At 40.5% G+C, this 13,497-nt stretch overlaps 1 protein-coding gene across 3 annotated transcripts in view; it reads left to right on the top strand.

Annotated features, from left to right (window-relative positions):
- Positions 1-12,163, top strand: part of ITPRID1 (ITPR interacting domain containing 1) — a 478,387-nt gene extending 466,224 nt beyond the window's left edge. For all 3 annotated transcript variants that reach the window (XM_063922570.1, XM_063922569.1, XM_063922571.1), the window contains one exon: positions 8,094-12,163. In XM_063922570.1, the coding sequence (XP_063778640.1) occupies positions 8,094-8,129 (36 nt within the window). In that variant the 3' untranslated portion in view covers positions 8,130-12,163. The remainder of the gene's footprint in view (positions 1-8,093) is intronic.
- The last annotated feature ends 1,334 nt before the right edge of the window (positions 12,164-13,497 follow it).

The following is a 13,497-nucleotide window of genomic DNA, read 5'->3' as shown; positions in this document are numbered from 1 at the left end:
TTGAAAGAGCAGCAGGAGTAGGAGACATAGTAGTGATGGGAGATTTTAACTATCCAGAGATAAACTGGAAAAACGATTCATGTGATACTGCTAGGGGCAATATGTTTTTAAACACACTTAATGATAACTACTTAGTTCAACTAATTGAGGAACCAACTAGGTACAATGCAATCTTAGACCTAGTATTAACAAACAATGGGGATTTGGTATCAGGTATTATAGTAGGGGAACCCATAGGAAACAGCGACCACAATATGGTCACATTCAATATCAGTTTCCATAAACAGCCCTATACTGGCTCAACTAGGACTCTAAACTTTAGCAAAGCAAATTTTGAAAAGATGAGGGTATTTTTCAGGGATATTGAATGGGAAGGTTTGTTTTTAGGAAAAAATACTACGGAGAAATAGGAGGTACTAAAATTCCTGCTAACTAAAAATACACTCAAATTTATTCCTACGAGCAGAAAAAAAAAGGAATAAAAATCATAAACCGATGTGGCTTAACAAAAAGATTAAGATGGGCAAGAAAAGGCGAGCATTTAAAAAATACAAATCTGACGGGGAAGCAGAGTCATTTCAGCACTATAAGGAATGTAACAAAATATGCAAAAAGGAAATAAGAGTGGCTTAAATAGAAACTGAAAAACTAGTAGCAAAGGAAAGCAAAGCGAATCCCAAAAAATTATTTCAATACATTAATAGCAAGAGATTAAAGAAGGAGAGTATAGGCCCTTTAAAAGACAAGTTGGGAGTCTTAAGCAAAAATGATAATGACATAGCGGACACACTAAATGAGTTTTTTTCAACAGTATTTACTAGGGAGGACCCAATTCAGGGACTAACATATAATCTCAATAATGAGAATATCCCACTGATAGGTACTTATTTAAGCGAGGAAGTAGTCTGTGACCGATTAAAACATTTAAAGATTAATAAGTCACCAGGTCCCGATGGTATTCACCCAAGGGTTCTAATGGAGCTTCATTCTGAACTTGCAAAACCGCTATTTTTGATCTTTAAGGATTCAGTAATATCAGGTATGGTTCCAAAAGACTGGCGTATAGCGGAAGTAGTGCCTATATTCAAAAAGGGAAGTAAAGCTGAACCAGGTAATTATAGACCAGTTAGTCTTACATCTATAGTGGGGAAAGTATTGGAAGGTATTCTAAGAGATAGTATTCAGAAGTTCCTTGAAGTCAATAAGGTCATTAAAAGGAATCAACATGGGTTTATGAAGGACAGATCCTGTCAAACCAACTTACTTGGCTTTTATGAAACAGTAAGCGCAAACCTAGATCAGGGTAAAGAGGTGGATGTAATCTTTTTAGATTTTGCCAAAGCGTTCGATACTGTACCACACATGAGACTTATCTACAAGCTACAAGAATCAGGGCTAGGAAGCACAATATGCACTTGGGTCAAAAACTGGTTAGATAATAGGGAGCAGCGCGTTGTGGTTAATGGATCTTTTTCAACTTGGACTGAAGTGCTAAGTGGTGTGCCGCAAGGCTCAGTATTAGGACCGCAATTGTTCAATATTTTCATCAACGACCTAACAGAAGGTCTAGAGAGCATGGTGTCAATTTTTGCAGATGATACCAAATTGTGTAAAGTTATAAATGCGGAGGGGGATGCTGAGTCGCTTCAGAATGACTTAGTAAAATTAAAAGCTTGGGCAGCGAAATGGAGAATGCGCTTCAATACAGACAAGTGTAAGGTAATGCACTGTGGTAACAAGAACAAAAATAACACCTACCTACTAAATGGGGTAAAATTAGGGGATTCTGTACTGGAAAAGGACTTAGGTGTCCTCATAGATAGCAAACTAAGCAGTAGTACCCAAAGTAGGACTGCAGCAAAGAAGGCTAATAAGATATTAGCATGCATAAAACGGGGAATTGATGCTAGGGACGAGAGTATTATACTCCCGTTATATAAATCACTTGTGAGGCCACACCTTGAATACTGTGTACAATTCTGGGCACCTTACTACAAAAAGGATATCCTGGAGCTAGAAAAGGTTCAAAGGCAGGCGACCAAACTAATTAAGGGTATGGAGACGCTGGAATACGAGGAAAGGCTTGCAAGACTAGGCATGTTTACACTGGAAAAGAGGAGATTAAGAGGGGACATGATAAACATTTACAAATATATAAGAGGACAATATACAGGTCTTGCGCAGGACCTGTTTTTGGTTAGATCAACACAGAGAACTCGTGGACACTCGCTCAGGTTAGAGGAGAGGAGATTCCACACAATACGGCGTAAAGGCTTTTTTACGGTAAGGACGATACGTGTTTGGAATCCCCTGCCTGAGGGAGTTGTAATGGCCAACTCAGTCAACACCTTTAAGAATGGGTTAGATACATTCCTAATGGATAAGGATATCAAGGGTTACGGGGATAGTCACACACTATGGTTATTATAAAAAAGAGGGGTTAATCGGAACGGCAGTCAGCAACTTCAGTCAAAATTTTATACAAAATAATCGTGCATAGGAGACCACAAATAGGTTGAACCCGATGGACAATTGTCTTTTTTCAACCTTAGATACTATGTTACTGTGTTACTATGTTACAGATAGCCCTTCTCTGTGCGCCAGATCCCATATGACGTGGCTGCGCTTTTCCTCATAAAGAGTTACATTGTGCTTCATGTGTGACTTTGCACTTGTGTAAAACCAATAATGTTGTAGCCTAGCTCTAGTACATTGTAACTCGCTTTTTGCTGCATCTGTAATGCTATTAAGATGCAAAATTTAATAATACAGGCCGGTATCCTGTTAGCAGCAGAAATTTACTGATGCCAATAGGTTCACCAGGGGCTATCCAATTAGCACCCAAAGCATAATCTGTGATAAGCAGCTGTTGGAGTCGCGATAACACATGGGATCGGGAGCATATCCCAGATCCCATGTATTATTGCATGATTGCGGGTCCTTTTTTGGACTGAAAAAATTGCCTATAATAGGATAGCGTGATAATAATAGTAAAGGTGGTGGGGTTGGAATCTTACTGTCACAGTTTTTCACATACACTGTTCTACCTCAGGTTCCATCACTCGCATTTACATCATTTGAAGTTCACTGTATCAGGATTTTCACCCCCATCTCTCTGCGTGTTGCAGCTATCTATCGCCCTCCTGGGCAACCTAAACAACAATTTCTAGAAGATTTTTCTGCCTGGCTCCCACACTTTTTATCCTCTGACATCTCCACCATCATTATGGGCGATTTCAATATAGCTCTTGACAGTCCACAATCTGTTCATGCATCCAAACTCCTCTCTCTAACCTCCTCTCTTGGCCTAACCCAATGGTCCGACTCCTCTACTCACCAGGAGGGCCACTGCCTTGATCTTGTGTTCACCAGGCTCTGCTCAGTTTCCCAACTCATTAACACTCCTTTCCCTCTCTCTGATCACAACCTGATCACCTTCACAATCTCTTCTATTACTTTAAATTCTAGGATACTAAAACCAAGCAAGCCTCCTCTAACACGCAGAAATACTAACAATATAAATTTTCAACAACTTTCCACTTCTCTGCAACAACGTCTCTCACCAATCTCTACATTCACCACACCTGACACTGCTGTATCCCACCTGCACCAGACCCTAGAGAGTGCCCTTGATGAAGTTGCTCCAGCTACCCATCACACTCCACGTAGGCTTAGATGCCAACCATGGCACTCTAAATCAACAAGACACCTACAAAAACTGTCACGTAAGGTAGAACGTCAGTGGCGGAAATCTCAGAATCCAAGTGACTTTCTCACATATAAGACTACCTACCACTCCTATCGTCAGGCCCTGGACACTGCCAAACAAACATATTTCCCATCTCTCATCTCTTATCATGCCACCAACCCCAAACGACTTTTTAATACATTTAAATCACTTCTTTACCCTCCCTCACCTCCCCCACTAGCTACTATCAGTGCACAAGAACTTGCTTCCTACTTCAAGGATAAGATTGATAAAATCTGAGATGAAATGGTATGCTCTAACTCAGCCAGTGACCTGCTCAAATCCCTATCTGAACCCTCTGGCACTTTCTCTTCATTTGATCCCACAAGTGAAGATGAAGTATCAACACTCTTTTCATCCTCCTACTCCACTACCTCTCCTCTTGATCCTATACCCTCACAGGTCAGCAAAAGTTTGTCTCCTGTGCTTATCCCAACCTTAACTAAAATCTGTAATCTCTCTCTCTCTCTACTGGCATCTTTCCATCTCTGTTTAAACATGCAGTGATTACTCCCATTCTGAAAAAACACAACTCTGACCCAAACACACTTTCTAACTACCGTCCCATTTCTCAGCTACCCAGTCCCTCCAAGCTACTTGAGAGACTTGCCTACACTCGCCTTACACACTTTCTTAACTCCCACAACTTACTGGACCCACTTCAGTCAGGCTTTCGTGCCCAACACTCCACGGAGATGGCACTGACCAAAGTAGTGAATGATCTGGTCACTGCTAGATCAAAAGGCTATTACACACTACTTATTCTTCTAGCTCTCTCTGCTGCTTTTGACACTGTTGACCACTCTCTTCTCATACAAACACTAGAGTCCCTAGGTCTTCAGGACACAGCCCTTACTTGGTTCTCATCCTACCTATCTAATCGATCTTTCAGTGTTCGCTTCTCTGATTCTACCTCCTCTTCTCTACCTCTATCAGTTGGAGTACCGCAAGGCTCAGTCTTAGGTCCTCTGCTTTTCTCAATCTATACCTCCTCTCTTGGTAAACTAATCAGCTCCTTTGGATTTCAGTATCATTTGTACGCTGATGATACTCAAATCTACCTATCCTCCCCAGATTTATCACCATCTGTATTGGCTCGTGTCACTGGATGCCTGTCTGCCATTTCATCTTGGATGTCATCTCGCCATCTCAAACTCAACATTTCCAAAACAGAATTAATTATTTTCCCACCAGCTAAGGGTAGTTACCAACCTGATATTGCCATAACTGTTGACAATGCAACTATCCACCCTACCCCACAAGCTCGCTGCCTAGGTGTCATCCTTGACTCTGAACTGTCGTTTGTTCCACACATTCAATCTGTCTCTAAATCATGTTACATGCACCTTAAAAACATATCCAAAATACGCCCTTATCTTACACAAGACACTGCAAAAACTCTGATCCATGCACTCATCATCTCCCGCATTGATTATTGTAATAGTCTCCTTACTGGTCTTCCCAAACATAGGCTCTCACCACTTCAATCCATTTTAAATGCAGCTGCGAGGCTAATCTTCTTCGCCAGACGTTCTTCGTCTGCTGATCCGCTCTGTCAGTCCCTCCATTGGTTACCGGTATTCTACCGTGTCAAATATAAAATACTTTTACTTACATACAAGGCTATTACCCAAACTGCACCATCATACATCTCCTCACTCATCTCAAAATATCTCCCTACCAGACCCCTCCGCTCTGCACAAGATCTGCGTCTCTCATTCAGATGTATTACCTGTTCCCACTCAAAATTACAGGACTTTACCCGGGCTTCACCCACTCTGTGGAATGCCCTCCCACGCACAATAAGACTCTCCACTAGTCTCCAAACCTTTAAACGTTCCCTGAAAACTCATCTCTTCAGACAAGCCTACCAAATTCCTGACCCACACACATAACCTTCAATGCTTCCCTATCCAGTTACATTCCCTTTGCACAGTCCCCATAACCTCACATTTTGTCTTCCAACATTGCTGGGTGATCATATCATACAACCCACTAAGAAGCTAGCAATCTGGGGAAACATTATGTAACAGGTTGCATCTATCCTTGTGTATCAATACCTATTTCCCTCTAGATTGTAAGCTTGCGAGCAGGGCCTTCCTACCGCTATGTCTGTCTTTGCCCTGTTTTGTTCTACAACTGTTGTTCTAATTGTAAAGCGCAACGGAATATGCTGCGCTATATAAGAAACTGCTAATAAATAAATAATAAATGACCATCGGTCAAAAATCTCGCTCTCAGGCCGTTATATTTGTCCAAAAAAGGATTGCGCCTAATAGGATACCCCCTTACAGTAAGCTACTCCTCTCAGAGCATCTCAGTCGTGATGTATGGTGTATGGATGCAAAGTACAGTAAGTCACATCTGTAAATAGTGTTTTGCCAGAACATGTTTCCACCTTATAGTGTGTCTCTATTAATGACTAAGGGGGTCATTCAGACCTCATCGCTCGCTAGCTGTTTTTTTCAGTCCTGCTTTCGCATAGTCGCCGCCCACCGGGGAGTGTATTTTAGCTGTGCAAGTGTGCGATCGCATGTGCAGCCGAGTGGTACAAAAAAAACTTTGTGCAGTTTCTGAGTTGCCCAGAACTTACTCAGCCGCTACGATCATTTCAGCCTGTCCGGGGCCTGAATTGACGTCAGACACCCGCCCTGCAAACGCTTGGACACGCCTGCGTTTTTCCAACCACTCCCTGAAAACGGTCAATTGCCACCCACAAATGCCTTCTTCCTGTCAATCGTGCGATCGGCTGTGCAAATGGATTCTTCGTAAAACCCATCGCACAGCAACGATCCGCTTTGTACCCATGCGACGCGCCTGCGCATTGTGGTGCATACGCATGTGCAGTTCTGACGTGATTGCAGCGCTGCAAAAAACGGTAGTGAGCGATCAGGTCTGAATGACCCCCTAAGTTATATATGCGGCAACCATTTATCTGTAGACCAAAATGCACTGAGGTCAATATAAATAGCTCACCCGCTATAGCTTCTGAATTGAAGACAGATTTGATTGTGACAATAACCAAGAAGTGATTAGACAAGCACAGAAGAGGAAGTATCGGTATGATAAACTGTTGTATACTGACCCACTTCGAACACTGCTAGTGATCTTGTGTAGGCTCACAATCGTAGTCCCTATGCAAGAACTGTCATGTTAGTTAATACTTGCACTTGTAGTGCCTCAAGTTCATGCATAATTATTTTTACATTATCATTGGTCCTCAGTGGATACCAGGCAAAGCTGTATTCTCTTGCTGGCAGGGGCTTATTCATTTTTTGGAGCTCCATTCCTCTGAGACCAATGTGGAGTAGACTACACAAAGGAAGGATAAATCCAGTTATTTTACAGCAGTTTTTACCATACTGTTTGGCAGTTTAGGGATTTGCAGGATGCCAAAATATTTTCAGCCTCCAAAATACAGGATAATAAATCCTGCAGTAGGACTATGGTATTCAGTGTGTTGGTTTACAAACTGCACATAAAGCCAGCCATTAGTAAATCTCCTTAATATTCTAATTTTAAAAACCTTCACAATTAAATAATCTCCAGTAATCCTGAAAAACTGTAGCTGCCTATTTACAGGTTGTGTTAGTTAAGTTAAGGTAGTTGAGTGAATATATTTAGTGTGTACCTACCTATTTCTGTTGCACCACAGTGAGGGAGCAGGAAAGCCTGCAGTTACACTGCATTTTGTTTGTTAATAAATCTAGGCCACAATAATGTGTAACAAAGTCCTCTTTTACTGGGCCTCCATTCAGTGGTGGACGCAGTTGAGAGAACAGACAGTGGAGTGTTAATCTGCAAATCCTTTCTGTGTGCGCGCTGGAATAACAGAGTGTGATGGAGTATGCATTTGTGTACGACATCGCTATCACTTGAGATGGCTTCTGCGATTCATGGGCAGTTAGACCTAAAGTCTTTGCAAAATGAGGAGGTGTCATGGGCCTGATATGGGAGTGTCATGGGTGGGTTTCATCAGGTGACTGCGATCTTTATTGGCAGCACAGCAGCCACTGTGGCCGTATCTAAAGAAAGTTACAAGGGAGACTCTGCGCCAAGCAGGGGCTGCTCAAGGAGTCGATGTTGCGACTGATGATGTGTTCATGGTGGAGAGATCTATCCACCCAATGCACTTCAGCAAAGCTCAAATAAGAAAAGGGGAAAGCTTAAAGTGGCATTTGCATATTTTCACACTTGAGAATCTGTGAGTAACCACAGCTGCACGTGAACTGTGTGCAACTCTGAATCAGGCCAATGGTACAGAACATGTTGCTTCAAGTGATGTCCTACAAAATATGTACACCTGTCTGTGTGCCTTTCTAATAAAGTATGCTTTTCTCTGTAGATCAAGAAAACATTCAGAAGCTTCAACAACTCCTGAGATGAAGCAAAAACTAAGGACACTCTTAAGACGTACTGTAATCATAAGCCTTCGTGATTTTGGACATTAATGTATCTGCTCACAAACGGGCTGAGTCTGAGTTGGAAGCAAAGCAAAAACAGCAAATAACCTTGGGTAAACCATGTTGCACAGCAGGTGAGAGGACTGTGTCCGAGCTCAAATCTCCATTGCAGTGTAACATAAAGCTGCCTAGCATATGTGGGCTATATGCAAAAGCAGACAATATTTACCCTGCATTCAAGAAGAAAAATAAAAAGTACTTTCACTCCTTATATTGCAACATTGTTTGTCTAGGGGGGTAATTCAGATCTAATCGCTGCTGTGCGTTTTTGCACAGCGTACAATCAAAGCTGAACTGCGCATGTGTGTGAGCCGCAATGCGCCGGCTCGTTGCACAACAGCATCGGGAATTGGTGCCTAGCGACGGGATGGTGCGAAAAATCCAAAAGCACGGGCCTTCGCAAGAAGATTAACAGGAAGAGGATCGTTCGTGGGTGGCAACTGACCGTTTTCCAGTAGTGTCCGGCGTTTTGAAGAGAGGGTGTTTGACGTCAGCTTCGGTCCTGATCAGGAAACAATCGAATCGTCTGAATAAGTCCTGGGCTGCTCAGAGACTGCACTGATGTTTGTGCGGCTCTGCTAATGAAGCAAAAGCACACTTGAACAGCGTTTTCCCCTCCCCCTGTAGACGGCGACTATCTATTTGCAGGGCAGCAAAAAATGCAGCCCAGCGATCAGATCTGTATTAGGCCCTAGGTGCAAAGTTACTTGTTTCTATTGCTTTATTCCAAACTAAGAATCAGCTCCACAATATTCCTCTGTGCACTGAATTATGTATGCATGCAGAACAGGCTATCCTATAAAACTTGGTGAATGTACCAAGTTGGCTTTCCTCTCCTTTAATGCATTGCTTCTTTAAATGAGTAGGAAAAACAGCGATTGCCCAGAAGTGTAAATTCGCAAAAAATCCACTGATTTTAAAATAAGTCAGTGTTTATTAGATTAGAGTTTGGAGGATGAAATAATGATTTATTTACAGCAATTGTTGGCTATTTTTGTTGCTGAACAAAATGCCATTTAATACAGTACATATGACCCAATATATGAGTTTATTTTTGATGGCCTGTTTCAAAAATAGTTATTAAGAATCTGATTACATTTATGGCCACTCATTCCTATAATAGAGTATGGTCTCTGGTCATAAATGCATAATTGTCCTGCATTGTGCATGGGGCATACTATCAGAGTCTTCTTTTTATGGAATTGGGGTCCGTTGTTTTTAAAAAGAAAAACAGGTCAGACCATACAAGGTAATTATTTTCGAAAAAAGGATGATCAGAGAACTTGACTAACAAAGAAGAAGGCATTACATTGTACTTAATATAACTAAAAATAGATACCTACTGCCAAAACATTAATGTGCCCATCTTCTGGCTAATTGAATTGATTTTATTGTCTTTAGACTGGCTTGACCTGGTAAACTGCCTAGCGGTTGATGTTTTACTTAATACCCATAACAGATTACACAAAAGTCAGTCCTAATTAAAATAAAGACACAGAGACCACGATGCAGGTGATCACAGCTTTATTAACTTAATTTGGTGGCAAAGAAAGTACATTCAACTATCAGTGCCAACCAGAACAACAATAAAACATTGTGTATGGCTATACGCCCAGGTGCTACCAAGTCATGGAGAACCCACTTCCCATCTTTGACTTCAGCACTTGATCCCCATTAGGGTGGTGTCACAAATACAGTTGACTCACAGCAAAGGAGTGTTCCCTGTGCACCACCTATGACCACTGACAGCCATCCTTTCTCACCTGCTTGCCCTATCTGCAAAAAAAATCTTTAGCAAACAAGAAAAACAGATGATAAGCATTAAAAACAACATAGGACTTAAATTCACAAAGCCAAGAGATCTGGATATTAAACACCAGCTCTTGTGTGTCCTAATGTTCTGTAAAGACCTCACTGCTTCTTGCTAATTGCTCCTACAAATCTGTAATGTGCATACATCAAAGCATTGGCATTTAAATGCCATAGGGCTTTTATAGACCTAAGTTATCTTACTAGCGTGATCTCAGTTTAAAGGGGGTGGCAGAGCTTTATTCATTTTTATATTATAAGGCCTCTTTAACTGCTGACAACTGAAGCTATTGTGGGAGCAGCTAATACATTAATAACTTTGTTAACAACATAACTGCAAGAAAGAGTGGAAAATTTCAGAGAAAGGTACAGTACATATAATAACCAGATTGAATTACTCATTGCCATCTTTTAAAATGCACTCATGGTTATTCTGGAGGCAGCCATTTTGTGGGCTAAACCAGAGTCTCCCAAACTCCATTCAGGTTTTAAGGATATCAATGCTTGAGTCCAGATGGTTAAATCAAATTGACTGAGATAATAATTAAATCACCTGTGCTCAAGCATGGATATCCTTAAAACATGGACTGTAATGGCAGAGTTTGGGAAACTAAAACAACAGTGACATCAAGGACTGTACAATTAATATTTATTAGTCTTGATCAATATTCAAGATACACTAATTCAGAAAACAGTATATTTATAGGCTGCATTCTCATTAATATTGATTCTGCCGTAAAATGGGCACATACTGTGTATTTTATACTGTGTGCAGATGACAGGAGAGCTTTAAATGACCAATGCAACGTGAATTTCTGAAACCCAAAGCTGGACAGTTCAATACCAATATGGATTACAACAGTCGATGTCATGACTGGGAAATTATTTGTTACATACATTTTAAATACATCATTGAATGCTTGGACATGCTGGCACTTGTGGAACAAGTTCCAGCAATAAGTACTTGTGAAACTACAAATCAGGTTTTGCTGGAACAGTTGCGAAATAAAATTTAATTAATTTTCTGATATCTGCCTTGTTATCAGTGGTACTGCAGGTCAGTTTCTGCTCATAAGCAGCCATCATGTGCATTGCTCCTGATTGGTTGAGCTTTTCCAATTAATTTCTGTGGACGTTCTCCTCCTCATAATGCACTGTTTATTTAAATGAAAAACAATGAGTAAAATCATAAAATTAACTGATTTACAAAAAATAATCCATTTTTTATCAGATTGCGGGATTAACTAATGATGTAGGTATATCTATTGTGGGATATTTTAACTTTTAACAAATACACATTTTGATCGGTCTTTTCCAAACTATTGGTTTATTTTTGTTAGCCTGTTTTACTAAAAGTTTTAAGTTATACAAAACTGAAATAAAGGGTGTGCAATATGCTCCCCTAATGTACTGTATGGAACTTGTTTTTTTTATTTTTTTATACCTGTTTGCGGTTTCACTAAAACTCACATTGACTAATTTGTTCGTGTTAAATAATTTGACAAATTATATCATTATAATTTCAACGGAATACAAACAACATTTGATGATGGCGCATTTATAACAAAAGCTGTACTGATCTTTATCAATGTATTTGTGAACACTTAAATGCAAAACCACCTTCACAGTTATTAGTAGATAAAATAACTGCCAACAAATTCATATGGTATATTGGAATCCATGAGTGAGTGGAAACCTAATATATTATAAGATCATTAATTTGCAGTGTGATAACTCCAATAATATGTGTTTAGAGTATGGTGATATTTCAGACCATGACTTCATGACAGACTAATAAAATTGATCTGAAATGAAAACAAAAACTTGTTTGATTTACATTGCCTTTTTTTAAATTGAGTACTTTTATTGAAGTTTGTTCTTAAAGGTACAGCACAACAAGTCCTTTGACTTCATGCTTGGTTTGTACTCAGACATGCACTGTCAAGTGTGGGACCTTACATAGACAGGTGTGTGCCTTTCCAAATCATGTCCAGTCAGCTAAATTTACCATAGGTGGACTCCAATTAAGCTGTAGGAACATCTCTAGGATGATCAGTGGAAACAGGATACACCTGAGCTCAATTGTGAGCTTCATGGCAAAGGCCGTGAATACTTATGTACATGTGATTTCTTAGTTTTTTTATTTTTAATAAATTTGCAAAAATCTCAAAAAACCTTTTCCTGTCGTCATTATGGGGTATTGTGTGTAGAATTTTGAGGGAAAAAATGAATTTTTTAAATTTTGGAATAAGGCTGTGACATAACAAAATGTGGAAAAAGTGAAGCGATGTGAATACTTTCCGGGTGCAATGTATAAGCTGATTGGTTAGTGCGTTGTATCTCTCCACTTTATCACAGCTTACACCAACTATAAAGGACAACTTTGTACCATTACCCGATGATATAATTTTGATTTAATTTTATTTTTCAATATTTGTTTCTTTGTAAAGATTGTTCTATGACAAGCACATTTGTATGTATGTTATCCTGATTTATTATCTGCATTTGCCCATTCCATAAGATATCATTTATAAAACTGCTACTGTGAGATTGTTTCAAGCTTTTTTAAATCATGTTTTATATTTTGTTTAAAATATATCATTAAGAGACTTCCGGTTCCGGTGCCTGCATGAGGAGACGCTGATCTTTACAGCTCTCCCGCACCTCCGAATAACGGGCCGCACAGAGCCTCCATTCTGCCGTGGACAGCGGCGGTTTTTGCAGTGAGCTGAAGGAGAGAGTGTGGGGCACCACATGGATAGATTTCTATCCGCATCTATGCCCCCCAAAGTGCACAAATCAAAGTCTGAACGTCGGCAGCCGGAATCCAAGATGGCCGCTGCGTCTGATTCTCAGGTGGGGACACATGCTGCTAGCATTGATACACACTCACAGCATGCCTCGCACCCTCCACAACCCACCCCAGACATTCCTGTACCTGCCTCTGATAGCCCTGTTACATACACAGATGTTGTAAAGGCAGTACAGGTAGCTATGGGACCAATTATGGATGCACATTCAGCCAAACTGCAACAAGCCATACGTGATATGAAATCACAGGTGAAGCAGCTTTCTAGAACAGTGGTAAATAATGAGCAACGTATTGGGGAGAATTTCCAAGAAGTAACTAAGCTCAAAATACAATATGAACAACTTCAGAAATCCCATTATCAGCTACAAACAAAAGTCGACGCCCTTGAAAATAGGTCACGTCGATGCAATTTACGTGTCGTGGGGTTACCTGAGTCGCTTAAAGGACCTGAACTGTTTACCTTTTTACAATCTTCCTTGCCTGATCTACTAGATATTGGAGAGGATTGCACGGGCTTGGTAATAGAGCGAGCACACCGCTTAGGTCCCCCGCGGTCCGGCACAGACAGCAGACCCCGTGTCGTCATTTTCAAAACTCTTAGTTTTGTACACAAGGAGGCTATCTGGGCAGCGTCAAGGCACAACAGAGATCTTAAGTGGATGGGC

This window comes from Pseudophryne corroboree, chromosome 5, assembly GCF_028390025.1.
Source record: "Pseudophryne corroboree isolate aPseCor3 chromosome 5, aPseCor3.hap2, whole genome shotgun sequence".
Lineage (NCBI taxonomy): Eukaryota > Metazoa > Chordata > Amphibia > Anura > Myobatrachidae > Pseudophryne > Pseudophryne corroboree.
Note: the sequence above shows the minus strand (reverse complement) of the source record. Positions and strands in the feature narration are given on the sequence as shown.